This window comes from Silurus aristotelis (assembly GCF_946808225.1).
Source record: "Silurus aristotelis genome assembly, chromosome: 20".
In the NCBI taxonomy this organism is placed as follows: domain Eukaryota; kingdom Metazoa; phylum Chordata; class Actinopteri; order Siluriformes; family Siluridae; genus Silurus; species Silurus aristotelis.
The window spans coordinates 5,415,798-5,442,907 of NC_139593.1; the positions used below are offsets into that span (position 1 = coordinate 5,415,798).

Here is a 27,110-nt window from a genome sequence, read left to right on the forward strand (position 1 = left end):
GCCGCTTCTGCACCGGGTTTCACTCGCATCTTCTCCAGATGGATTAATCCGAGTTTTTCCCACTGTGGCTGATTTATGGATTAAGCGGAAACCCATGAATCCATAAGTGAACTGATCTGTGATCTTCAGCTTGGCACCATGCGGACTCACATGTGGGGGGTCTTCTGTGTATTTACTGCCCTCACTTTACTGAGCACAATCACACAGGCTGGTGAGTAACAAACTCCACACACATACACTCCACACACACTTCACATACACTCCACACACATACACTCCATACACACTGCACACACACTTCACATACACTACTCCACACACATACACTCCACACACACTTCACATACACTACTCCACACACATACACTCTATACACACTTCACATACACTACTCCACACACATACACTCCACACACACTTCACATACACTCTATACACACTTCACATACACTACTTCACACACATACACTCCACACACACTTCACATACACTACTCCACACACATACACTCTATACACACTTCACATACACTACTCCACACACATACACTCTATACACACTTCACATACACTACTCCACACACATACACTCCACACACACTTCACATACACTACTCCACACACATACACTCCACACACACTTCACATACACTACTCCACACACATACACTCTATACACACTTCACATACACTACTCCACACACATACACTCTATACACACTTCACATACACTACTCCACACACATACACTCCACACACACTTCACATACACTACTCCACACACATACACTCTATACACACTTCACATACACTACTCCACACACATACACTCTATACACACTTCACATACACTACTCCACACACATACACTCTATACACACTTCACATACACTACTCCACACACATACACTCTATACACACTTCACATACACTACTCCACACACATACACTCCACACACACTTCACATACACTACTCCACACACATACACTCTATACACACTTCACATACACTACTCCACACACATACACTCTATACACACTTCACATACACTACTCCACACACATACACTCCACACACACTTCACATACACTACTCCACACACATACACTCTATACACACTTCACATACACTACTCCACACACATACACTCTATACACACTTCACATACACTACTCCACACACATACACTCTATACACACTTCACATACACTACTCCACACACATACACTCCACACACACTTCACATACACTACTCCACACACATACACTCCATACACACTTCACATACACTACTCTACACACATACACTCCACACACACTTCACATACACTACTCCACACACATACACTCCACACACACTTCACATACACTACTCCACACACATACACTCCACACACCCTTCACATACACTACTTCACACACATACACTCCACACACACTTCACATACACTACTCCACACACATACACTCCACACACACTTCACATACACTACTCCACACACATACACTCCACACACACTTCACATACACTACTCCACACACATACAATCCATACACACTCCACACACACTTCACATACACTACTCCACACACATACACTCCACACACACTTCACATACACTACTCCACACACATACACTCCACACACCCTTCACATACACTACTTCACACACATACACTCCACACACACTTCACATACACTACTCCACACACATACACTCCACACACACTTCACATACACTACTCCACACACATACACTCCACACACACTTCACATACACTACTCCACACACATACAATCCATACACACTCCACACACACTTCACATACACTACTCCACACACATACACTCCACACACACTTCACATACACTACTCCACACACATACACTCTATACACACTTCACATACACTACTGCACACACATACACTCCACACACACTTCACATACACTACTCCACACACATACACTCTATACACACTTCACATACACTACTCCACACACATACACTCCACACACACTTCACATACACTACTCCACACACATACACTCTATACACACTTCACATACACTACTCCACACACATACACTCTATACACACTTCACATACACTACTCCACACACATACACTCCACACACACTTCACATACACTACTCCACACACATACACTCCATACACACTTCACATACACTACTCTACACACATACACTCCACACACACTTCACATACACTACTCCACACACATACACTCCACACACACTTCACATACACTACTCCACACACATACACTCCACACACCCTTCACATACACTACTCCACACACATACACTCCACACACACTTCACATACACTACTCCACACACATACACTCCACACACACTTCACATACACTACTCCACACACATACACTCCACACACACTTCACATACACTCCACACACATACACTCCATACACACTCCACACACACTTCACATACACTACTCCACACACATACACTCCACACACACTTCACATACACTACTCCACACACATACACTCTATACACACTTCACATACACTACTCCACACACATACACTCCACACACACTTCACATACACTACTCCACACACATACACTCTATACACACTTCACATACACTACTCCACACACATACACTCCACACACACTTCACATACACTACTCCACACACATACACTCCACACACACTTCACATACACTCCACACACATACACTCCATACACACTTCACATACACTACTCCACACACATACACTCTATACACACTTCACATACACTACTCCACACACATACACTCCACACACACTTCACATACACTACTCCACACACATACACTCTATACACACTTCACATACACTACTCCACACACATACACTCCACACACACTTCACATACACTACTCCACACACATACACTCTATACACACTTCACATACACTACTCCACACACATACACTCTATACACACTTCACATACACTACTCCACACACATACACTCCACACACACTTCACATACACTACTCCACACACATACACTCCATACACACTTCACATACACTACTCTACACACATACACTCCACACACACTTCACATACACTACTCCACACACATACACTCCACACACACTTCACATACACTACTCCACACACATACACTCCACACACCCTTCACATACACTACTCCACACACATACACTCCACACACACTTCACATACACTACTCCACACACATACACTCCACACACACTTCACATACACTACTCCACACACATACACTCCACACACACTTCACATACACTCCACACACATACACTCCATACACACTCCACACACACTTCACATACACTACTCCACACACATACACTCCACACACACTTCACATACACTACTCCACACACATACACTCTATACACACTTCACATACACTACTCCACACACATACACTCCACACACACTTCACATACACTACTCCACACACATACACTCTATACACACTTCACATACACTACTCCACACACATACACTCCACACACACTTCACATACACTACTCCACACACATACACTCCACACACACTTCACATACACTCCACACACATACACTCCATACACACTTCACATACACTACTCCACACACATACACTCTATACACACTTCACATACACTACTCCACACACATACACTCCACACACACTTCACATACACTACTCCACACACATACACTCCATACACACTTCACATACACTACTCTACACACATACACTCCACACACACTTCACATACACTACTCCACACACATACACTCCACACACACTTCACATACACTACTCCACACACATACACTCCACACACACTTCACATACACTACTCCACACACATACACTCCACACACACTTCACATACACTACTCCACACACATACACTCCATACACACTTTACATACACTACTCCACACACATACACTCCATACACACTTTACATATACTATTCCACACACATACACTCCATACACACTTCACATACACTACTCCACACACATACACTCCATACACACTTCACATACACTACTCCACACACATACATTCCACACACACTTTACATATACTATTCCACACACATACACTCCATACACACTTCACATACACTACTCCACACACATACACTCCACACACATACACTCCTCATACACTCCACACACACACACACACACTCCTCATACACTCCACACACACACACTCCACACACACTTCACATACAATATTCCACACACATACACTCCACATACACTACTACACACACACACACACACACACACACACACACACACACACACACTCCCACACACTCCAAGTTCTATTTAGAAACTTCATCTGTCCTACCTGATGACATTGTAATGATATTGCATATTGTAATGATATTGTGTGTGTGTGTGTGTGTGTGTGTGTGTGTGTGTGTGTGTGTGTGTGTGTGTGTGTGTGTGTGTGTGTGTGTGTGTGTGTGTATACACTGGAGTATTACCAACATAGTGTGTGTATCTTTATAAACACAATTCAGAATTTAACGCTTGAACACAGGGTTCTGTCACAAATCAGCTTTAGAGAAAGAAATAGATAGAGTCTGTATTTAATGTTTGTACATTATTTCCGATCAGTTCAATGAAAAATGTGAAAATGAACATTTACCAGCTTTTGGATAGTAATTTGGATAGTAATTACTACCTTATGAGACAAGTGTGATTGAAACATCACTCAATTTAAGCAAACAAACAAAAAAGCCATGGACACACACATAAAGCACATACAAAACTCTGGGGACATTCCATTGTGAGGACATACTGAAGGAAAGTTTGTGACATGTTCTTTATATAAGACAGGTCTGGACTTGAAAAGACAATAACCCGTACCTAAAATACCACCCCCCAAAAAAACCTACATACACATTTACAGGTCTAAACAGGTTTTGCTCTACTTTTTTTTCAAACCAACAAAACTTGGAGCGGCATGTGTTTCCCGTCTACAGGAAATAACCGATGTTTACTAATAGTGTCGCATTCCACCAAACAGGTTTCATGGTTTCATGACCATCAGTATCAGCTTGGATCATGTGTATAAATCTTTTCAATTTACTACAACATATCCATAAATAATGAGAATGATGTGGAATATTTATGGAATAGTGATTATTGAGATGTAGCGTGACCCAGTGAAAATATTACCAAATATAATATTATAGACCGATCTGTAGATCCTTAGAAATTTCCTTAATCTCTCAATTGCACTTTGTTCAGCTGGTGTTTGTTTTTTGTTTTTTTATCCAGGCAACATCAGTAGGTGGGATTAGAATTTTTGTCACTGGTTTATGACCTCTGGCGTTCTCGGGATGTTAAACTTTAAATGATTTATGATTTTCTCTGATGATGATTGTCTGGGAAATCTGAAAGGAAAACCTCCGCTGAAGAGATCAGCATAGACGTTTTCTGAGCCAGAAACTGTGTTCTTCCTGAGTCTGAGTCTGGTTTAAAGCTTGGCCACTTCGTTTTTTTCAATGACTAGCAAACTTTGGTCTTGTGATCATAAACAAGACACGCCATCAAGAAATGATAATGAATGCATGTATTTTGGACCCACTGAGTTTTATTGTCCTATTTTATTGTCACACACACTTCACATACACTCCACACACATACACTCCATACACACTGCACACACACTTCACATACACTACTCCACACACATACACTCCACACACACTTCACATACACTACTCCACACACATACACTCTATACACACTTCACATACACTACTCCACACACATACACTCCACACACACTTCACATACACTACTCCACACACATACACTCTATACACACTTCACATACACTACTCCACACACATACACTCTATACACACTTCACATACACTACTCCACACACATACACTCCACACACACTTCACATACACTACTCCACACACATACACTCCATACACACTTCACATACACTACTCTACACACATACACTCCACACACACTTCACATACACTACTCCACACACATACACTCCACACACACTTCACATACACTACTCCACACACATACACTCCACACACCCTTCACATACACTACTCCACACACATACACTCCACACACACTTCACATACACTACTCCACACACATACACTCCACACACACTTCACATACACTACTCCACACACATACACTCCACACACACTTCACATACACTCCACACACATACACTCCATACACACTCCACACACACTTCACATACACTACTCCACACACATACACTCCACACACACTTCACATACACTACTCCACACACATACACTCTATACACACTTCACATACACTACTCCACACACATACACTCCACACACACTTCACATACACTACTCCACACACATACACTCTATACACACTTCACATACACTACTCCACACACATACACTCCACACACACTTCACATACACTACTCCACACACATACACTCCACACACACTTCACATACACTCCACACACATACACTCCATACACACTTCACATACACTACTCCACACACATACACTCTATACACACTTCACATACACTACTCCACACACATACACTCCACACACACTTCACATACACTACTCCACACACATACACTCCATACACACTTCACATACACTACTCTACACACATACACTCCACACACACTTCACATACACTACTCCACACACATACACTCCACACACACTTCACATACACTACTCCACACACATACACTCCACACACACTTCACATACACTACTCCACACACATACACTCCACACACACTTCACATACACTACTCCACACACATACACTCCATACACACTTTACATACACTACTCCACACACATACACTCCATACACACTTTACATATACTATTCCACACACATACACTCCATACACACTTCACATACACTACTCCACACACATACACTCCATACACACTTCACATACACTACTCCACACACATACATTCCACACACACTTTACATATACTATTCCACACACATACACTCCATACACACTTCACATACACTACTCCACACACATACACTCCACACACATACACTCCTCATACACTCCACACACACACACACACACTCCTCATACACTCCACACACACACACACTCCACACACACTTCACATACAATATTCCACACACATACACTCCACATACACTACTACACACACACACACACACACACACACACACACACACACACACACTCCCACACACTCCAAGTTCTATTTAGAAACTTCATCTGTCCTACCTGATGACATTGTAATGATATTGCATATTGTAATGATATTGTGTGTGTGTGTGTGTGTGTGTGTGTGTGTGTGTGTGTGTGTGTGTGTGTATACACTGGAGTATTACCAACATAGTGTGTGTATCTTTATAAACACAATTCAGAATTTAACGCTTGAACACAGGGTTCTGTCACAAATCAGCTTTAGAGAAAGAAATAGATAGAGTCTGTATTTAATGTTTGTACATTATTTCCGATCAGTTCAATGAAAAATGTGAAAATGAACATTTACCAGCTTTTGGATAGTAATTTGGATAGTAATTACTACCTTATGAGACAAGTGTGATTGAAACATCACTCAATTTAAGCAAACAAACAAAAAAGCCATGGACACACACATAAAGCACATACAAAACTCTGGGGACATTCCATTGTGAGGACATACTGAAGGAAAGTTTGTGACATGTTCTTTATATAAGACAGGTCTGGACTTGAAAAGACAATAACCCGTACCTAAAATACCACCCCCCAAAAAAACCTACATACACATTTACAGGTCTAAACAGGTTTTGCTCTACTTTTTTTTCAAACCAACAAAACTTGGAGCGGCATGTGTTTCCCGTCTACAGGAAATAACCGATGTTTACTAATAGTGTCGCATTCCACCAAACAGGTTTCATGGTTTCATGACCATCAGTATCAGCTTGGATCATGTGTATAAATCTTTTCAATTTACTACAACATATCCATAAATAATGAGAATGATGTGGAATATTTATGGAATAGTGATTATTGAGATGTAGCGTGACCCAGTGAAAATATTACCAAATATAATATTATAGACCGATCTGTAGATCCTTAGAAATTTCCTTAATCTCTCAATTGCACTTTGTTCAGCTGGTGTTTGTTTTTTGTTTTTTTATCCAGGCAACATCAGTAGGTGGGATTAGAATTTTTGTCACTGGTTTATGACCTCTGGCGTTCTCGGGATGTTAAACTTTAAATGATTTATGATTTTCTCTGATGATGATTGTCTGGGAAATCTGAAAGGAAAACCTCCGCTGAAGAGATCAGCATAGACGTTTTCTGAGCCAGAAACTGTGTTCTTCCTGAGTCTGAGTCTGGTTTAAAGCTTGGCCACTTCGTTTTTTTCAATGACTAGCAAACTTTGGTCTTGTGATCATAAACAAGACACGCCATCAAGAAATGATAATGAATGCATGTATTTTGGACCCACTGAGTTTTATTGTCCTATAAAATGATAAGGTCACATGAATATATATACACACATACAGTACAGACCAAAAGTTTGGACACACCTTCTCATTCAAAGACTTTTCTTTATTTTCATGACTATAAAAATTGTAGATTTACACTGAAGGCATCAAAACTATGAATTAACACATGTGGAATTATATACATAACAAAAAAGTGTGAAACAACTGAATATGTCATATTCTAGGTTCTTCAAAGTAGCCACCTTTTGCTTTGATTACTGCTTTGCACACTCTTGGCATTCTCTTGATGCCTACTTTGAAGAACCTAAAATATGACATATTTTTAGTTCACGTTTTTGTTATGTATATAATTCCATATATAATTCCACATGTGTTAATTCATAGTTTTGATGCCTTCAGTGTAAATCTACAATTTTCATAGTCATGAAAATAAAGAAAACTCTTTGAATGAGAAGGTGTGTCCAAACTTTTGGTCTGTACTGTATATATAAGAACACAGTTTCTGGTGTGAAAAAAAAAAAAAAAAATATATATATATATATATATATATATATATATAATTTTATTTATTTATTTATTTTTTTTTTTTTTTTTTTTTACATTTGATTGGATATACAGTGATTTTTGCTTTAAATCTCCTCACCAGAGTTTCTGTGGGGTTCTTAAAAAGTTTTAAAGAGGTCAAAAATATAAAAAAAAAAATGTTAGGCTTGTTAGCGATCCAGTGGCACAACGTAAACCTCCCTGATATGCCATGGGGAAGAAACCTTGAGAGGAACCATCCTCAGCCTCAATACAGAATATTTATAACAGTGTTATCATTGTTATGGTGTGCAGTGCTCACAGTTCATCCGGAAACAATTCAGAGCGTCACTTTTATTACAAATTGTTATGTTACAGCCTCATTTCAAAATGGATTCAACTCATTATTTTCCTCGAAATTCCACAAGCAAAAGCCCATAATGACAAGTGTGTTTAAAATCTCAAATTTATTCCAAATAAAAAAGGAAACAAATAAAAAATTCACATGTACAGAAGTATCACCGCTTTTGCTCAATACCTTGATAAAGGTCCTTTAATACCAATTACAGCCTCAGGTCTTTTTGAGTTTGATGCTACAAGCTTGGCACCTATTTTTGGCCATTTTCTCCTCATTCTTCTTTGCAGAACCTCTCAAGTTCAATCAGGTTGGATGGAGAACGTCAGTGCACAGGCATTTCCAGGTCTCTCCAGAGATGTTCAATCTGGTTTAAACCTGGGCTCTGGCTTTAACAAGGGAAAAAAAATTTTTTGAAGGGTCTGATGAAAGGTCCAGTTCCAGTACTTTATTTAGTGCTGTGAAACTATTTTATTTTATATCAATCTTTTTTTTCTTTTCAGTGAAGTACTGTTGCTGGTTCAGGTCTCATTGGGAAAATACATCAGTTTCCTGTTGTCTAAAATGTATTTTGCTGAGTTCCACATTATAATAGGATTAGCAGAATAAATAGATTAAGTATCTTCTTCCCTCATTCGCTTTAACACTGTTAATAGTTTATTCTGCTTTTCCACAGAAATGATTTGTTGTTTCCTCTTTGTGTTTGGTAGCAAAAAAGTTCTCACCAGCAGTATGATCTGCCATGGTGCAGGAAAACAACGTTAAACTTCAATTCAGCTTTATTTGCAATGGACATTGTCTCAAGCAGCTTTTCAGAGATAGAGGTTAGAGAGTTGTAGAAAAGAATGTATAATTTCAGTGCCTATAAATTTGTTTCCTATAATTCGATTCCTAATGAGGGAGCAAGTGGCGACTGCGGCAAGGAAGAACTTCTAACCTCCATGCTTCAACTGTTGAAGTTGAATAGTTGTGGTACGCCATTGTAGCAGACTGTTGATTTCAGTTACAGTCCAAATCCATCCTCAAACGTTCTTGAGTTTTGTCTTTCAACGCGATTGTATTATTTATGGCAAAACATGCAACCTGTTTTTGCCTCGTCAGTATTAAGGACTTTTTACTGCCTTATTCATAGAATTTTCCAGAAAAGTTTACATTTATGCTTCTTTTTGTATTCAATTGTTACCATAGCTAAATTTTTAAACTTTCAAAGACTTCAAATAAAGGAAATATACTGTATGGTCACTAATCAGTTTGCTGTTGTTAATGATAATGCTTTGCATTACGATTTCCTCAGCTAGCATAACAAGATTAGCAGTGGTGGACAGTTATGAAGTAAATGTAAAGGTTTTGGGCTCATGATAATTTGAATAAAAATCCATCAGTGTTTGACTCATTAATATCATTCTATTGATAGAGTGTTTTATTAAACAGTGTGTTTAAAGTCACTTCAGAGTAAAGATTCTTGAGATAAAAATAATAATAGGAACATTATAGCTGTAAAAAAATCATAATTCTTGGGATACTTAAGTACGTTTGAAGGCAAAAACTTTTGTACTTTTACTCAAGTGAAAGTCTAAAGATACACTTTTACTTTTATTTGAGTCATATTTGACCTGCTGTATCTCTACTTTAACTCAAATACATGGTTTGTGTACTTCATCCATCACTGGATGTTAACATGAATGAATAAACAAATAAATATCGATTATTAATCAACATCATTCATTTATTAGCAATATCATACACGCTTAAATTGCCAATAGTTCTAGAATCAGTTAATAGTATTTGATTCATTGAATTAATTATTAGTTACTTTGTGATTTTTACACGTGTTCATGCAAACTGGGAGGCGGTGCCTCAGTGGTTAAAGTATATCTTTGGATCCAAAGGTTTTGAGTTGAAATCAGAGCCACACTAAGCTACAACTCCTGGGCCCCTAAACAAGGCCCTTAACACTATATCTGCTCAGTTGTATGAATGAGATGAATGTAAGTTGCTCTGGGTCAGGGCATCTGCAAAAATGCCATAAATGTAAATGTAAAGTGCAGTTCTGAGCCATTGTAATAAACGATGTTAAAAGTTCATAAATACATTCCACCAGTCCCACACCAATCCTGAGACAATCCGTGACAACAAATCTGTGGTAAATCTCTTTCCTTTTTGCTGATCTGAGCCTCATGTTCTGATCAAAAAGGTAATTTAAACCACTCTGTGAAGCTGGAGATAGTTCTACATGAACAGTCTGAAGATCTATAAGGTTTTCAGGGATGGATTTGGACTGGAATTAATATCAACAGTCTCCTACAATGTGCTCAGGACCTCAAATGACATTAAGAGGTCACTGTACATCACCTGGTGTTGAGGATGAGGATGGGTTCCCATTTAAGTGGGGTTTCTTCCTCATGAAGTCTCAAGGAGTTTTTTCTTGCAGTGTCAACACTGGCTCACTCATTAGCCATAAACTTACAAGGCTAAACTTCTACACTCTTTTATTCAACTTTATAAAATCTCGGTTATGCTGCTTTGAGACAAAGTCCATTGTTAAATGCGCTCTACAAATAAAACTGTATTAAATTGAATCTATACATTTTAATCTGATGACTGACATCTCCAGTTTATGAACCCAGGATTGAGAACCTGGTTCGGTTAGAAAATCCAAACAAAAGAGTATGACTAGATCAACAGCTTGTGCTGATAGCATCAGTGCTGAAACGAAACCTACCAGTAATTTATGATTATGTACTTAAGAGACACACCCAATTTATTCAGTACCTGTACAAATACTCAGTCTAAATATCTTTGCGCAATATATGGTGAATAAGTTCAGGTGTGTGGGTGTGTTAAAAAAATATTTCCAAAAGTCCCCTTCTAGTAAGTAAACTTGTTTGTTTGGCTAAGGTAAATATTTTGTTCCGATTAGGTTATGCATATACACTATGTGGACAAAAGTATTGGGACACCTGACCTCTCCGGCCACATATGGTTCTTTTCCAAACTGTTACCACAAAGCTGGAGGAACAGAATTGTATAGGGTTTAAAAAAACTTTGCGTTCACTTGAACCTCTGAAACCCAAACCTGTTCCAGCATGACAATGCAATGTGCACAAAGCCAGATCCACGGAGATCTGCTTTACCTGGTTTAAAGTGAAAGATCTCCTGCTATAAAGCTCCAACCCCACTGAACACATTGGGATGAATGTGAACACTGCACTCCAGGCCTCCTCACATCACTACATCACTACCTGATTTTACTCACACCCCTGTGGCTGATGAACACAAATGTCTACAAACACACACCAAAATCTAGTGGAACATCTTCCCAGAAGAGTGGAGCAAATTGGGATTAAATATGGAATGCAATGCTCAAATACCATATTTATGACCAGGTGTATGCAAACATATAGTGTACAATTACTCATTTTAAGTGATAATTATAGATTTAAAAAAATAATGATGCATAGCATGATGGTTTGGGCAGAAGAAATGGGAAGCAGGTGCCATTGCTGTCACGTTTTCACGTTTTTCTTTTACTTTTCCTCGAGTCCTTGATCACGTCCTCATTGCCACAATGTTATCCTTTATATATAAATATAAAGCTTATAAACCTTGAATCATTAAACTTCTTTGCTCTGAGGATAATTGATGAGTGATATTGACTTAAAACTGTTTAAAGGTATTCAGACGGCCTGTGCATCGCCAAGAATCTGGCGATACGATACGTATCACGATACAGGGGTTTGCGATACGATACATTGCGATACTACGGTGCAAAACACATTAACAAAGTAGAAAACACATGAACAAATCCGAAAACAAAATAACAAATCCGTAAACACAACGACAATTCAGACAAACCGGAAAAGGTAGGTATAGTTTGGGAATGGAAAACTTACCCATCACTGGACGAGACACCGGTTATTCAAGATATACAAGGAAATATGAAGTCTTATAACTTTGCTTCTTGTAAAATTCTCTGTTTACTTTAAAGTATTTTTAATTTCGATTAGTGCACCTTTAAATATAAGAAAATAACAGAATAATATATTGGCAAGAAAGGAGAAACTGCAATTAATTCAAAGCTACTTTGAGTGAAGGACATTAATATGCAGTGATGATGGAGATGCTGCAGTATATCATGACATTAAGATTATTTTGTACATTTTTACACATGCGTTCCAACTTTCTCCTGCTGCAGACTGTTGTACTTCCTGTATATCTCGAATGACAGGTGTCTCGTTTAACGATCGGTAAGTGTTTCATTTGCAAACTGTAACTACCTTTTCCGGATTGTCTGAATTGTCGTTGTGTTTTCATGTGATATATATATATATATTTGGGAAAGCTATCATTAAGAACACATGACCTTATGCAAACCTTATCAAACAAAAAATGTAACAGGAACACAGCGGGATTATTCACCGTTATTGAACCATAATAACACGGTGTCAAAATAACTTTTCATATTTTCCTTACTTATTTTATATACGGCTATATAAAGCTAGCTGTTTAAAAATGTATTGAATTCTTCAGACCTGAAGATCATTTCAGATTCAGACACACTGAGATCATTTTAGATTTATTAGAAAGACATTGAATTACACGCATCTTCGCCTTTGACTTGATTAATGTAGCTGTTGTAGTTAATGCCTGGTGCCATTTTTCATATATATTTTTGATTTTATTGCCATGTCCGTCTCTTGTGCCTCGAGCCGTTCATCAATATCACCTTATTCACCATATAAGTTCAACCAAAAACCCCCAAATCCTCCATGTTGCTCTGTGAAGTTGTTAGGAAACGAGAACAATAGCTGCCTCACTCTTCTATGTCACTGGAACCAGATGTTGCTATGGAAACAGTGGTTTATAAGCAACATATTCATTTAGAAGGTTAGTGGATAAGGCATTGGACTTTGGATCTGAAGGTCGTGAGTTCGAAGCTCAGCCACAGCACTCTTGGGGCTCCTGAACAAGGCCCTTAACTCAATAGGTGCTCAGTTATATAAGACAAGATAAGATATACCTTTATTCATCCCACAGTGGGGAAATTTCTCTGTTACAGCAGCAAAGAAAAAAGAAATGCAAATATATAAAAGAATAGACACATCCTATAGTATACAGTATTTACACAACACAATGTATAAATATAAATAAGGAAAAAAAAAAGAGACCACTAGTAATTGATTATGTACGTGTTGCAGGTAATATTGCACACAGGTGGTATTATGAATAATAAATATTATAATGTATTATGAATGAGATTAATGTAAGTCACTCTCGGTGTTAAACGCTCTAAACTCACACCTGAACTCCTTCCAGCCAATCAAAATCCAGTATTCAGCTAGTCCACGGAATAAACTAGGATACTTAGGGGCTTTCAAGTCAAACCGGGACTTTTGAGTTGATAAAATAAAAGAACAAATTTCCAGGAGTGGAACCTGCATTTACTTTTCGACATATTTACCTGCTACCTTCATACACGTATCCCAGCATTTAAATGACGCCTGGAAAGATTCGCCATTAGATCTGTCTGTTCGCCCGAAGCATCCTATGCAATCGTCACTGACAGACGTACGGCCGTCTTCGAAACCATTCAGACGTCTTACTGTGGCCGAGCGTCTCATCATCGCCCTGTGCTCAAACCGTGGAAATCCCCGGGTTTTACGCCTTCGTTCACAAGAAACTTCATCACCACACTCTGTTCCATGTTCGCATTGAAACTGTTGTCTGCCATCTTGATTAACGGTCTCTGGCTCGGCCTGCTAGATGTGCGCCACCTATCAGTAATAGGACACGCCAGCCAAATACTACTACGTGTAGTACCGCCACACTAGAACGCTACCACCGGAGCTTCAGTTACAATGACCAAAAGCATGAAACGTTCTTGTTCATTGTGGCAGAAACTCTCACCCACTTTTTTGTTTGAAAAACGAGTCGCGCAACCGTCTGCGAAATGTTCGCTGATTAAATCTCGTGTTTATGAGGAAAAACGCTGCCATGTGGAACGCTCAACTCACGCTGCTTTTCGCTTAGCGACCATTAATTTGTCAATAAAAAAGGTGAGAAAGGTGTATAGCAACATTTATTGCAGCGTTGCAGAATGAGCTAAAAAGACGATGAGCATCGAGGGCGATCTCTGCCACGATTTACGAGTCTTAAACGATAGTGATTAGTATGGGGTAATATATAAAAAAATTATTTAACACATCAAAGTACATCATTAAGCAATGCAGAGTGATTCCAACCCCTAGGGGTCTGCGGCGGTACTGCAGGGGATGATGTTTTTACCCAAGTTTTTTTTTTTTTTTTTTTCACGAACAATTATTTGTGATTCAACATTAAAGATAAAATATAGAATTTGAAACATATTATAATGATTACATTTAAGTTTTATTCAAAGTAATTCTGAAGTTCATGTAAATTTATAAAAGTCCTCCTATTAATTAAAGAGAAATGAACTGCAAATTTATTAAAATAAAAGACAACTGTGAACAACTTAATAAATTGTGATTTTAATAGCAAAATATGTCCATTATGATGCGTCAATCAAAACGTACAATGATGCATGTACAGCAACAACAACAACAGTTCCACATGAAGGGAACGTGTTATTCAGTCAACAACAATGGCCAACGCAAGGGCAGAAAAACTTGAAAAGCCTCCCGCATCATTCAAAACGTTCCATGTATTAAATAAAATGCAAATTAGATTTGGCTCCTCCCCTTTTCTGCTGATCCGAATAATTTTCCGATCCGTGACTCGAAAGCCGTAATACGAACCGAACTGTGATCCGTTTGCACCACTAAGTATATATGTACAGTATGAGGGCGAAGCAGACGCTGGTGTGTTTGTCTATCACGAGCAAAATGTAAAGTATTTTTTACAACTTTGTCGTTATTTTTATTGAAATATCGAAAAAATCGTAAATCGAACCATCAGTACATTTAAATCAATGCTGGGATTTGAACTCATGAGCTTCCAATTTTATCCACTGAGCTTCCACTTCCCCCAGAAGTGAAAGTGAGGAAGAAGATGCAGTAAATCGGTTTCTAGGCGAGATCCTTCTTTTGAAACCGCTGTTTGTTTGGCCGTGTGTGTGTGTGCGTTTCTCATTTAAACACAAAACTTCATGCCCGTGGTGCTGAATGTGTTCTTGAGCCATTAAAGTGGGGAGAGAAATTAAAACAGAAATCTAGACATCTAGTCTTTGATATGGTGATATTTGTTCTTTGATTTTATGTAAAGTTTTTCTCCAGTGTAAGGGTCTGAGATGAAGATGCTCATGAAGGTTCAGTGAAGCGTGTAGGACAGTTTGCTGTTTCTTAGCAGCTAGTGTATTCATTTGTCATTAACTTTGAAAGAAACATCTGCTTTTTCAATATAACCTTATGAGAGAACTGTAGATGTCCATAGCATGTATAAGGCACCACTGAGAAAACATCTGCTGTTATAACCTCGTGTTAAAAGAGAACATCAGCTTGTAGCTCATTAAGAGAACATAAAGAAAACATCTGTTAATAGCTTTTATAATGTAGCATATGAGAAAACATCTGTGTATATCTTCTATAACATTTAGAGTACATCTGTTCATTGATTGAATAACATTATGTTGAGAGAACATCTGTTTATTGATCCAATAATATTGAGAACATCTGTTCATAGCTTCTACAACTGAGAGAACATCTGATCATGGCTTTTATAATATAACACTGAGAAAACATTTGTTCAAAGATTGAAAAACATTATGTTGAGAAAACATCTGTTCTCTGTTAAATAACTAAGTAATATAGCTTCTATAACAATATTATGAGATTTCATAGCTCATAACATCTGTTCATAGCTCCTATATCATTGAGAGAACATCTGTTCATAGCTCCTATAACATAAAGAGAACATCTGTTTGTAGCGCCTCTAACATTGAGAAAACATCTGTTCATAGCTCCCATAACATTGAGAGAACATCTGTTTGTAGCTCCTATAACATTGAGAGAACATCTGTTTGTAGCTCCAATAACATTGAGAGAACATCTGTTTGTAACTCCTCCAACATTGAGAGAACATCTGTTCATAGCTCCTATAACATTGAGAGAACATCTGTTCATAGCTCCCATAACATTGAGAAAACATCTATTTGTAGCTCCTTTAACATTGAGAGAGAACATCTGTTTGAAGCTCCTATAACTTTATGAGAAAACATCCGTTCATAGCTCCTATAACATTGAGAGAACATCTGTTTGTAGCTCCTATAACATTATGAGAGAACATCTGTTCATAGCTCCTATAACATTGAGAGAACATCTGTTCAAAGATCCCATAACATTGAGAGAACATCTGTTTGTAGCTCCTATAACATTATGAGAGAACATCTGTTTGTAACTCCTCCAACATTGAGAGAACATCTGTTCATAGCTCCTATAACATTGAGAGAACATCTGTTTGAAGCTCCTATAACATTATTTAAACATCTGTTTGAAGCTCCTATAACATTATTTAAACATCTGCTCCATATGATAACATTACAAGAAAACATCTGTTCACAGCTCCTTTAGCATAACAATATGAGCGAGCGTGAGATTAAAAGAGGAATAAAACACGTCTCCAACGATCAGCACGTACAGTTTTATTGTTTACCTGTGGCTCATGTCACATGACTGACATCTCACTTCTCTCACTGTCTCTTTGTATCTAACAGTTCCTCCTCCTTTCAACGTGTCTGTAACGTGTGACAGTTATGGAGTGGTGGTGGAGTGGATGGTTTTTGGTCTCAATGACACGGCCGACTTCCTGTTAAAGCTCCAGCCAAACTATGGGTGAGTATAAGACCCACTTCACTGGATCTACAGTGAGATGTTCACTCGAATTGGGCCACTTGGAGGATCATTATATTTGCTGGATAATATTCTGTCATTTCACAATGTTTTTTTTCCTGTCGGGGTCTAATAGTTGATTGTAAAATATTCCCTGTTCCTTTTCTTAATCTCACAGGGAAAACACGTCTGTCAGCACAAAGCATCTTCGATACAACATCTCCGAGCTGATGCTGGAAACGGCGTATAACCGCTACGTAGTGAGAGTGGCAGCCAGAGACGGAGAACAGGAGTCTGAGTTTGCAGAGTCGCAGAAATTCACGTACAACTACTTGGATGAATTACAAATGGTGGTCTGTAAGTTACATTTTTTTCCCTCCACTCATTCTTGAGACCTTTGATCTGACCTATAAAGACTTGAAGGACAATCTCCACCTCCATTCATGTGTTTTTAGGTGATCTTGAGTTTCCTCAAGTCAACCTGATACCTAAAGACGGGAAGCTAATTGTGAAGTTCCCCAACCCTTTGCACCTGTACAGAGACACACCCGCTCTGCGGAACCTGCCGTACAACGAACAACTGGATTACCATCTCACAAGCAAAAAGGATGACGGCAGCCAGGCAAGGCACAAGAAATGTTTCAAGCAGCGATGTCAAACATGTGACCTGTGGGCCTGGATGAGCTTGATGAAGCTCCAGCCCACTATATGAGTTTAGAATCCTCGCTGAATGCGCTAATGATGCGAAATCCCTCATTAACCAGTATAAGTTGACAGAGCATAAATTACGTCACAAAGCAGGTTTGCGGAAATACCTAGGTTAAGAATACATGTTGTGAAATTTCGTATGACTTGTTAACATGAAGGAGTTTGTGTTCATTTACGACATTTGATCCCAGATTCCATTTTCAGATTCTACCAGTTCCAAGAATTTTTCTACACAGATTTTTTGCTTTGTGGTAAAAAAAACCAAACAAACAAAAGAAACATATGGGTGGAAAAGTCAGGTTTCCCAATACTTTTGGCAATACATTCAGTTTCCTTTTCAACTTTCAGTTTTTCTCGCTCGCTTTGGAGCGTTTCTCAGATCAGAAATGAAATTCTCCGAACTACTTCTTCACATCATGTCGCTTCGATCAAATTGCGAACGCTTTGCTACATTCGTTTAATCGATTGTGTAAAATTGTCTGCTGTTTCCTACATTATCAACTGTTCATGTTGATCAAAATATATTATACTGCTTCTCACCTGAACAGTTTCATCCCCCAAAAAACATCTGGGCATCAGTTCATTGCGTAAGTCATCGAATGCAAAATGGTTAAACCAGTTGTTATTATGTGTGAAGCTTAAATTTCTATTCAACTTCTTTTCTTGAATTGATGAATTGTGCAGATGAATCTTGAATGTCACTAATAAAGGCAAAAGTATAGCATCAGATCGACCAATGAGAGAAGGCCTAAGGATTTTGAGAAAAGTACAGGCTTCTGCAAAAAAAATCCATTGTGTTGTACAGTCTGACAAATTGTTTTGAAAAATGCACTTTCTGTTTGCAAGTATTAAGGACGATTCGAGAAATTCTCCAAAGCAACAGGAAAAAAAACTGTAACCTGCTACTGTTTTGCTCGATTAAATTCAATTTCGTATCTCACCAAGTCTAAACATACATAGAAAATGGGTTACGGAATTTACATTTTAAAATTCGTAAATTTGTCGTTAGAACTTGTTACACACTGTGTGTTGTAACCTACAGCGCGTTCGCATGGGCGAGTTTGTCTAGATTTACGACACACCATCCCAGTTCCATGTTTTACACAAAGGATTTTCCAACATTCCCACACACATATTTTTAGAAGAATTTAACCTTCTACTGAAATATTCTTTAGGCTCTATAGTAGGCCACTCAAGATCTCATAGCCCAACTCATATGAAACAATTCTTTGTGCATTATCCAGCTGGAACAGGTTGGGTCTCCTTGTTCAAGTGAATGGAAAATTTCACGCTAAAGCGTCCTGAGACATCAGGTACAATTGTGGGTGAGTTTGTCCGGGTGTCCCAATATTTTTGACCGTACACCTCTTCAATGCCAAATTTTTGTTGTCTGCATGGTTGTCATTTTAAAAAGTAAAGGCACCATGACACGTGTTGCTCCCTGTGGGACTCGCAGGCTCAGTGGTAGAGTCCTCGCCTCTGAACACTGAGGTTGAGGTTTGAATCCAGGGTCTGTTGAAGCCCCTGGACTTGGTGAGGTGAGAGAACATGTATAAGAAGTTTGTCAAGTAGAAAGTGCAGGTGATATATAAACTAATAATATGAGTCTTTTTAAACTCTATAACCCCTTTGACTTCCTGGATTCAAATTAGCAAAAGAATCTGGTCTTAGCGATCGGTTTTCACCTGCCTCAAAATCTAATTCCAGTACAAGGAAGTTAAAAAGTGTGTTTCTGCTCATACCTCCATCATTCATACATTTGTTACGTGGGTGGGGCTTTTGTTTATTGTCAAAGAAATCCTTCCATTTGAGTCATAGCAAACTCATATAGAAACTAAAGGCTTGTTTGCGTTTGAAATCATTAGGGCACTGCTGTAGCTAGCGAAAACAATTCAGCTTTAATTCAGCTCGCTACAAATGAGCACAATGGGTGTTATCAGGTTGATTTGGAAGAGCAGTACCCTCACTTATCAAAGTAACCCTTAGAACAGGGGTAGACAACAGCCGCAAGGCTGTGTCTACATTAATAGGTTTTTATTTGAAAGCGCATATTTTTCTCTACGGTTTTAATTTCAGTCAGAGAAAAAATATCGTGGATACATTTGAATACGCTTTTGAATTGTGTGTGAAAACAGAGGACTTCAAAGACGATGCCACATTTGTAAATAATTGTGTTGCTGTTCTTTATAAATCAACAACATTTGCATTTAAAATATAAAAAAAAAAATTATAATAATTTGTATCCATGGACTCCGACGTCTGAGGGTCAATGTTTAATATCGTGCGCAAGGAAAACTCACTCATTGCGGGCGCTAGATTTATTTTAAATTTTTTTTTTTTTTACCCAAACTGAAGAAAAACGGCGGAAAAGCGAAATATTTTTTTTTTTCCATTGATTGGGAGGAAGAGGGTTTTTTTTTTTTTTTTTACGACCGTAAGTCACGTTTGTGGGCCGACTGTGGAGAAACAGTCTGGTACATATCTCAAAAGTGTTAATACAAAAATTTAATTTTGTACAAAACTATCAGGAAAGATACAAAAATTTACAAATGTGATTCACTTTCAGACTGAGTAACAGGAATAAAGAAGGCTGCATTTTTAAACGTGTTTCCTACCATGGTCAATCATTTTTAATAATGATTGTGAGGAAATGTTAACACGTGATTAAACAGTCTCTTCACGTATATGAATATTACTTGTAATACTAGTATTATTATTATTAAAAGTGAACGCTGCCAATTTGTTATTCAGGAAGTTTCTATTCCTGCTTTAGAAGCCTGTATTTGAGTAACAATAGAGTAAAATGTGACTCCAGTAAAAGTAAAAGTGTCCCTTTAAACTTGAGTAAAAGTACAAAGGTTTTTGCCTTCAAATGTACTTAAGTATCCGAAGTACTATTATTTATTATAACCATAATGTTGCTATTATCATTTTTATCACAAGACTCTTTACTTAATCAACTCAGTTTATATGAAAAGACTCAAATGTGACTCTCAGCACAGTGATCTATTAATAGAATGAAATGAATGACTCAAACATTCATTGAATGATCAACAAAATGATCATGAGGCCAAAACCTTCTTTTCAGCTACTTCAATAAAGTCGTGTAAGTAAATCCACGGGTGTTTGAGTTCGAGTCTGGAGTTTCTTCATCATTTATCCCTCTGTAAATGTTCTGCTTGCTGTTGAACTGATGCTGAACTGTATGTTGGTGGTCAGTAGATACACGAAGCGCCAATCAGAACAAGCGTGCGCTCAAACCTAATTGGTGACTCGCCACGTGTTTCACCAGTTACCTTTTTTATCCACATAAATAAAAAGCTTCATTACTGTTCATTACTACATTTGCTTCATTACTGTCCACCGCTGGTTGGAAGAACCCACACATTAGCAAGTATGTATTAAAAGTGTAAACGTGTGTTGCCGTATTTGGTACGTTCTACATTCAAATCTGGTACCTGACAGACTCTTATCAGGGTTTAGAGGGTACTTGTGTGGGCTTTTAACAATTATCCTGAAGCAGCTTTACAGGAATAAATACACTGTAAATTCACCCCTAGGGATTAGTTTGACCTTAATGAGTGAGATGGTGGAGACAAGGAAAAACTTCCTGAAAGTTCATTCGGAATAAACCTGAAGAGATATCAGGCTCAAAACGGAACCCGTTCTCAGTGCCACAAAATAACCGCTCATTTTAGTTCTAATCAAATTCAGAGATAATGAGCGAGCCAGGGGTGACCGGGGCAAGGACTCTGCAAAACTCCCTGAGATAGCACAAGGAAGAAACTTTGAGAGGAACCAGACTCAAACGTTCCGTCGTAGTTGTGGTTCTCAACTGTCCACTGATGGACACTTGGAAATGCAAAACTTCATAGCATTTGTAGCCCTGAGTTATTGTAGCACACATCTTCACGGTTCTCAAGGTTAATTATCCGACTGAAAGGGGTCTGCTAGAAGGTTCTTTGAGGCATTATGGAGTTCTTTCTGGGTTTTCTTTAGAGGAGACCTCCTGAGGAAAAAGCACAAGTAAAAGCGAGCTGGTCAGCAACATTTTTCTGTCTATCTTCTTTCAGATAACGGAAAGATTATTTTGTTTTGCCGAGTCGGACACGTGCGAGAGCAGCCTGGAGTTCCCAGAAAAGCTTAAGGAATACTGCGTCACACTTCTGGGAAGGATCAGACAAACTCGTGTACGGAAATCCGGACCTCACTGTTACAAGGGCACGCTTAACCCCGGTACGAACGGCGTCCGAGTCCAAATTCAAATCCTCTTTAACTTATTTCCATCGCTCAACGCCTTTTTTTTTTTAGGTCCTCCTATCTCCACGATTCTTATCCCATTGCTGGTGGGTCTTGCAGTGTTTGCCACTTTGGCATTGATCGTGGTGCTTCTGGTGGAGATGATCATCAAGAAACAGGGCAAGAAGATTTTCCCAGACATTTTGGTAAGTTCTCAGGAGTCTGAGATCCAAACATTGGATATAAAAATGATCTGATTAGCGAGAGATGGTAGATGTTTGAGATGCTGGGGCTTCGATAGATGTACACGTTAGATGTCACCTTTTTTTGCAGCAGTCCAATTCGTGGCAAGGCAAGAGTGGTGTGGTGTAAACCGGGCATTTCTAAACCTGGACTTACCCTCAGGTGTTTTTGAGAAGTAAATTATACAAAATAAGCATCCAGGATGAGGAGAGCATCGGCGTGAACGTCCTTATCGAAGGGAATTTCTCTATTTATCTGTCAGCAACAATCACCTCATTGTGTTTTGCACCAGAGGGCAATTAAAATGGCAGTGTGGTCCAAAAGACCTTCTATCTATCTCTCTCTCTCTCTCTCTCTCTCTCTCCCTCTCTCTCTCTCCCTCTCTCTCTCTCTCTCTCTCTCCCCATCCATCCATCCATCCATCCATCCATCTCTCTCTAGCCATCCATCTCTCCGTATCTCTTTCTCTCTCTATATAGCCATACATCTCTTCATATCTCTTTCTCTCTCTCTCTATCTAGTCATCCATCTCTCCATATCTCTTTCTCTATCCCTCTCTGTATCTCTCTCTATCTCTCTCTCTCTCTCTCTCTCTAGCTATCCATCCATCTCTCCATCTTTCTCTCACTACTTATCCATCCATCTCTCTGTATATCTCTTACTCTCTAGCTATCCATCCATCTCTCCATATCTCTCTCTCTCCCTATCCATCCATCTCTCTGTATATATCTCTCTCTCTAGCTATCCATCCATCTCTCCGTATCTCTCTCTCTCTCCATATTCATCCATCTCTCTGTATATATCTCTCTCTCTCTCTAGCTATTAATTCATCCCTCTGTATCTCTCTCTCTCTCCCTCCCCATCCATCTATTCATTCATCCATCCATCCATCTCTCTGTATATCTCTCTTTCTAGCTATCCATTCATCCCTCCATATCTCTCTCTCTCTCTCTCTCTCCACATCCATCCATCCATCCATCCATCTCTCTGTCTCTCTCTCTCTCTCTGGGTGTATAAAAGTGTAGATCACGTATCCACACCATAGAACATGAACTAATAATCAAAACATCCAACAAAATATCCTTCATTAGTTTATCAGCGCTGCTTCTTCTTCCTCGTATCAGTGATAGTTTTATCTTCAGTATCAGAGGCCTCGAGCTCCTGCAGGTCGAGTTTCAGTACATGTGTAAAAGTCCACAGCTTTTTATAAATCACTTATTAAAAGATGCTCTGCTTTCTGAAGATCAGATGAGATACGACTCTGAAGACCAGTCCAGTGTTTTTTCAAAGGGATAAGAAAGAAGGGAAGAAAACAAAAAAATTGAATAGGAGTTAAAAGAAGAAAACCGGAATGAGATCAAAGTAGAAGTTTACCAGGAAATTAGAATTTGAAAAGATCTGATTGTTACAATGAACAACCAGGAAGAGGATGATGTTTTTTTTTTTTTAAACATTTGTACCATCTCACTAGCGATCGCTTTAGTGTGTGTGTGTGTGTGTGTGTGTGTAAGACAATAGCAGACTTGTCAAGCTGCATTGTTAATGGATCACATCATTTTATTTTATTTTTCCGTTCTAGAAGGACAAACATTCGACGCCGCTGATTCGGCTTTTGAAGCCGTCCCCGGAACCTGTGGATGAAAATCCGAGCATCGAGCCGGCGGTCGTGGTTTCCCTGGACGTTCTCAGCGACACAGAGGAAAACACGCTCCTGCAGGAAACGTCCACATGCAGCAACGTGAATATAAACTACACCAAGAGCAAGAACCTGTACACATCCTCAGGAAGCAGCGAACTGGAAGGAAACGGTTATGGGAAAGATCTGAACGGGTTTTGGGACGGGGACGAGGACGGGAACAAGGATGGGGATTTGGACGAAGATGGGTACTTGGACAGGGACTATGATGAGGACGGGGACGAGGCTGATCGGTCTGGCAGCACCTTGTCTTCAGGTTACGACCGGCCGCATATCATCGTTAAGACCAGATGATTGTAAAGAGTTAATCTGGGACCTTCATGCAGCATCTGAAGCTGTGAGATGTGTGAGAGATAAAGGCGAGATGTGGGACGGGGGAGAGAATGTAAATAATGTGATTAGAGCCTCATAGAGCTCCATCAGGTATCTTTAAACTGCTATCGTGTCTGAGCAAACAGCAGTTTCCTCTAAAGCCACAACAAAACTATTCTGTGAAGGAACCTGAGTCTCCACATTCCAGTTCTGCATTCAGGTGCTGATCTGACACACCTACAGCGGATGGGTACGGCTGAACGTCGGGCTCGATCAGGGAGCAACACACACGCATACACACACACACACACGTGCACAAACACACACACAAACCTCATGGATCCTTACATCAATTACACAACTATTCCCTATCTATCTAAACATACAGTATTTTTATATCCAATCATCCATCCAACATATTTCCATACCCATCCATCTCTATCCATCCATCCAACATATTTCCATACCCATCCATCTCTATCCATCCATCCAACATATTTCCATATCCATTTATCTCTATCCATCCATCCATCCATCCATCCAACATATTTCCATATCCATCCATCTCTATCCATCCATCCAACATATTTCCATATCCATTTATCTCTATCCATCCATCCATCCATCCATCCATCCAACATATTTCCATATCCATCCATCTCTATCCATCCATCCAACATATTTCCATATCCATTTATCTCTATCCATCCATCCATCCATCCATCCATCCATCCAACATATTTCCATATCCATTTATCTCTATCCATCCATCCATCCATCCATCCATCCATCCATCCATCCATCCATCCATCCAACATATTTCAATATCCATCCATCTCTATCCATCCATCCATCCATCCATCCATCCAACATATTTTCATATCCATCCATCCTTCCATCCATCCATCCATCCATCCATCCAACATATTTCCATATCCATCCATCTCTATCCATCCAACATATGTCCATATCCATCCATCCATCCAATATATTTCCACATCCATCCATCCATCCATCCATCCATCCATCCATCCATCCATCCATCCATCCATCCATCCTCTCTCTCTCCCTCTCTCTCAGACGACTACATTGTAAGTAAAATGGAACAGTGTGAATGTGAGTGGAGACACTGGATGCAGATGTGCAGTCCTGCTCCGTGAAGACGTTTAGTAAACACTGAAAAACTATTCTGAACAGAATGAAGCTCTGGATGAAACTTTGAATGACTTCCTCCTGCTGTGTTAAATGAATGTAAATGCTGCTATGCCCTAAAGTGAATCTGTACATGAACAGCTAAACATGCTGTAATGAATATTACTGTATCTGGTCTCTGAAACATACAGGTACTTTGTTTCTGTGGATTCCTGGTAAACGATGAGTGTAAAAGCCTCGCCTCAGGACGCTCTGCTTTTCAGAGTCGAATCTCTAGAAGTGCGCGACGAGCTGAAAGACGCACTTTGATCGCCTGCGTGTGGAGTTTGGAATAGAAATAAGGAGGTTTTATGATCAGGATTAACACTGGGACAAGGTTTTCGAATCGCTGGCTGCTATAACGTGACCCCCAGAGCACGTGGGCATGAAGAGCAGTGTGTAATGTTGTGTAATAAAAAAAGAAGAAATGAAGTTTTTGTGTTTATGTTATCATCAAAGTAAAATAAAAAAAGGGTGCCTTTA

At 39.1% G+C, this 27,110-nt stretch overlaps 2 protein-coding genes and 1 long non-coding RNA gene across 3 annotated transcripts; 2 read left to right on the forward strand and 1 right to left on the reverse strand.

Annotated features, from left to right (window-relative positions):
• Positions 1-70: 70 nt before the first annotated feature.
• ifngr1 (interferon gamma receptor 1) lies at positions 71-21,028 on the forward strand. The gene is made up of 4 exons (XM_083522881.1): positions 71-211; positions 18,124-18,241; positions 18,417-18,595; positions 18,694-21,028. The coding sequence occupies exons 1-4, from the start codon at positions 139-141 to the stop codon at positions 18,948-18,950; spliced, it is 627 nt and encodes a 208-aa protein (XP_083379007.1). The 5' UTR covers positions 71-138; the 3' UTR covers positions 18,951-21,028.
• A 999-nt stretch (positions 21,029-22,027) lies between these two features.
• On the forward strand, positions 22,028-26,635 carry LOC310716059 (uncharacterized protein). The gene is made up of 3 exons (XM_083522893.1): positions 22,028-23,182; positions 23,258-23,391; positions 25,008-26,635. Exons 2-3 carry the CDS (start codon positions 23,347-23,349, stop codon positions 25,416-25,418), a joined length of 456 nt encoding a protein of 151 aa, XP_083379019.1. The 5' UTR covers positions 22,028-23,182; positions 23,258-23,346; the 3' UTR covers positions 25,419-26,635.
• On the reverse strand, positions 26,155-27,094 carry LOC310716072. Its single transcript, XR_014530477.1, has 2 exons — positions 26,253-27,094; positions 26,155-26,195 (listed from the first exon to the last, which is right to left on the reverse strand). It is a non-coding gene; the product is annotated as an uncharacterized lncRNA (long non-coding RNA).
• Positions 27,095-27,110: the final 16 nt, after the last annotated feature.

Coding starts and splice junctions, on each gene's coding strand:
- LOC310716059 (XM_083522893.1), top strand. CDS start 23,347: ATGATCATCAAGAAACAGGGCAAGAAGATTTTCCCAGACATTTTG. Junction 23,392..25,007: donor AGATTTTCCCAGACATTTTG/GTAAGTTCTCAG, acceptor TTTCCGTTCTAG/AAGGACAAACATTCGACGCC.
- ifngr1 (XM_083522881.1), top strand. CDS start 139: ATGCGGACTCACATGTGGGGGGTCTTCTGTGTATTTACTGCCCTCACT. Junction 212..18,123: donor GAGCACAATCACACAGGCTG/GTGAGTAACAAA, acceptor TGTATCTAACAG/TTCCTCCTCCTTTCAACGTG. Junction 18,242..18,416: donor AAGCTCCAGCCAAACTATGG/GTGAGTATAAGA, acceptor TTAATCTCACAG/GGAAAACACGTCTGTCAGCA.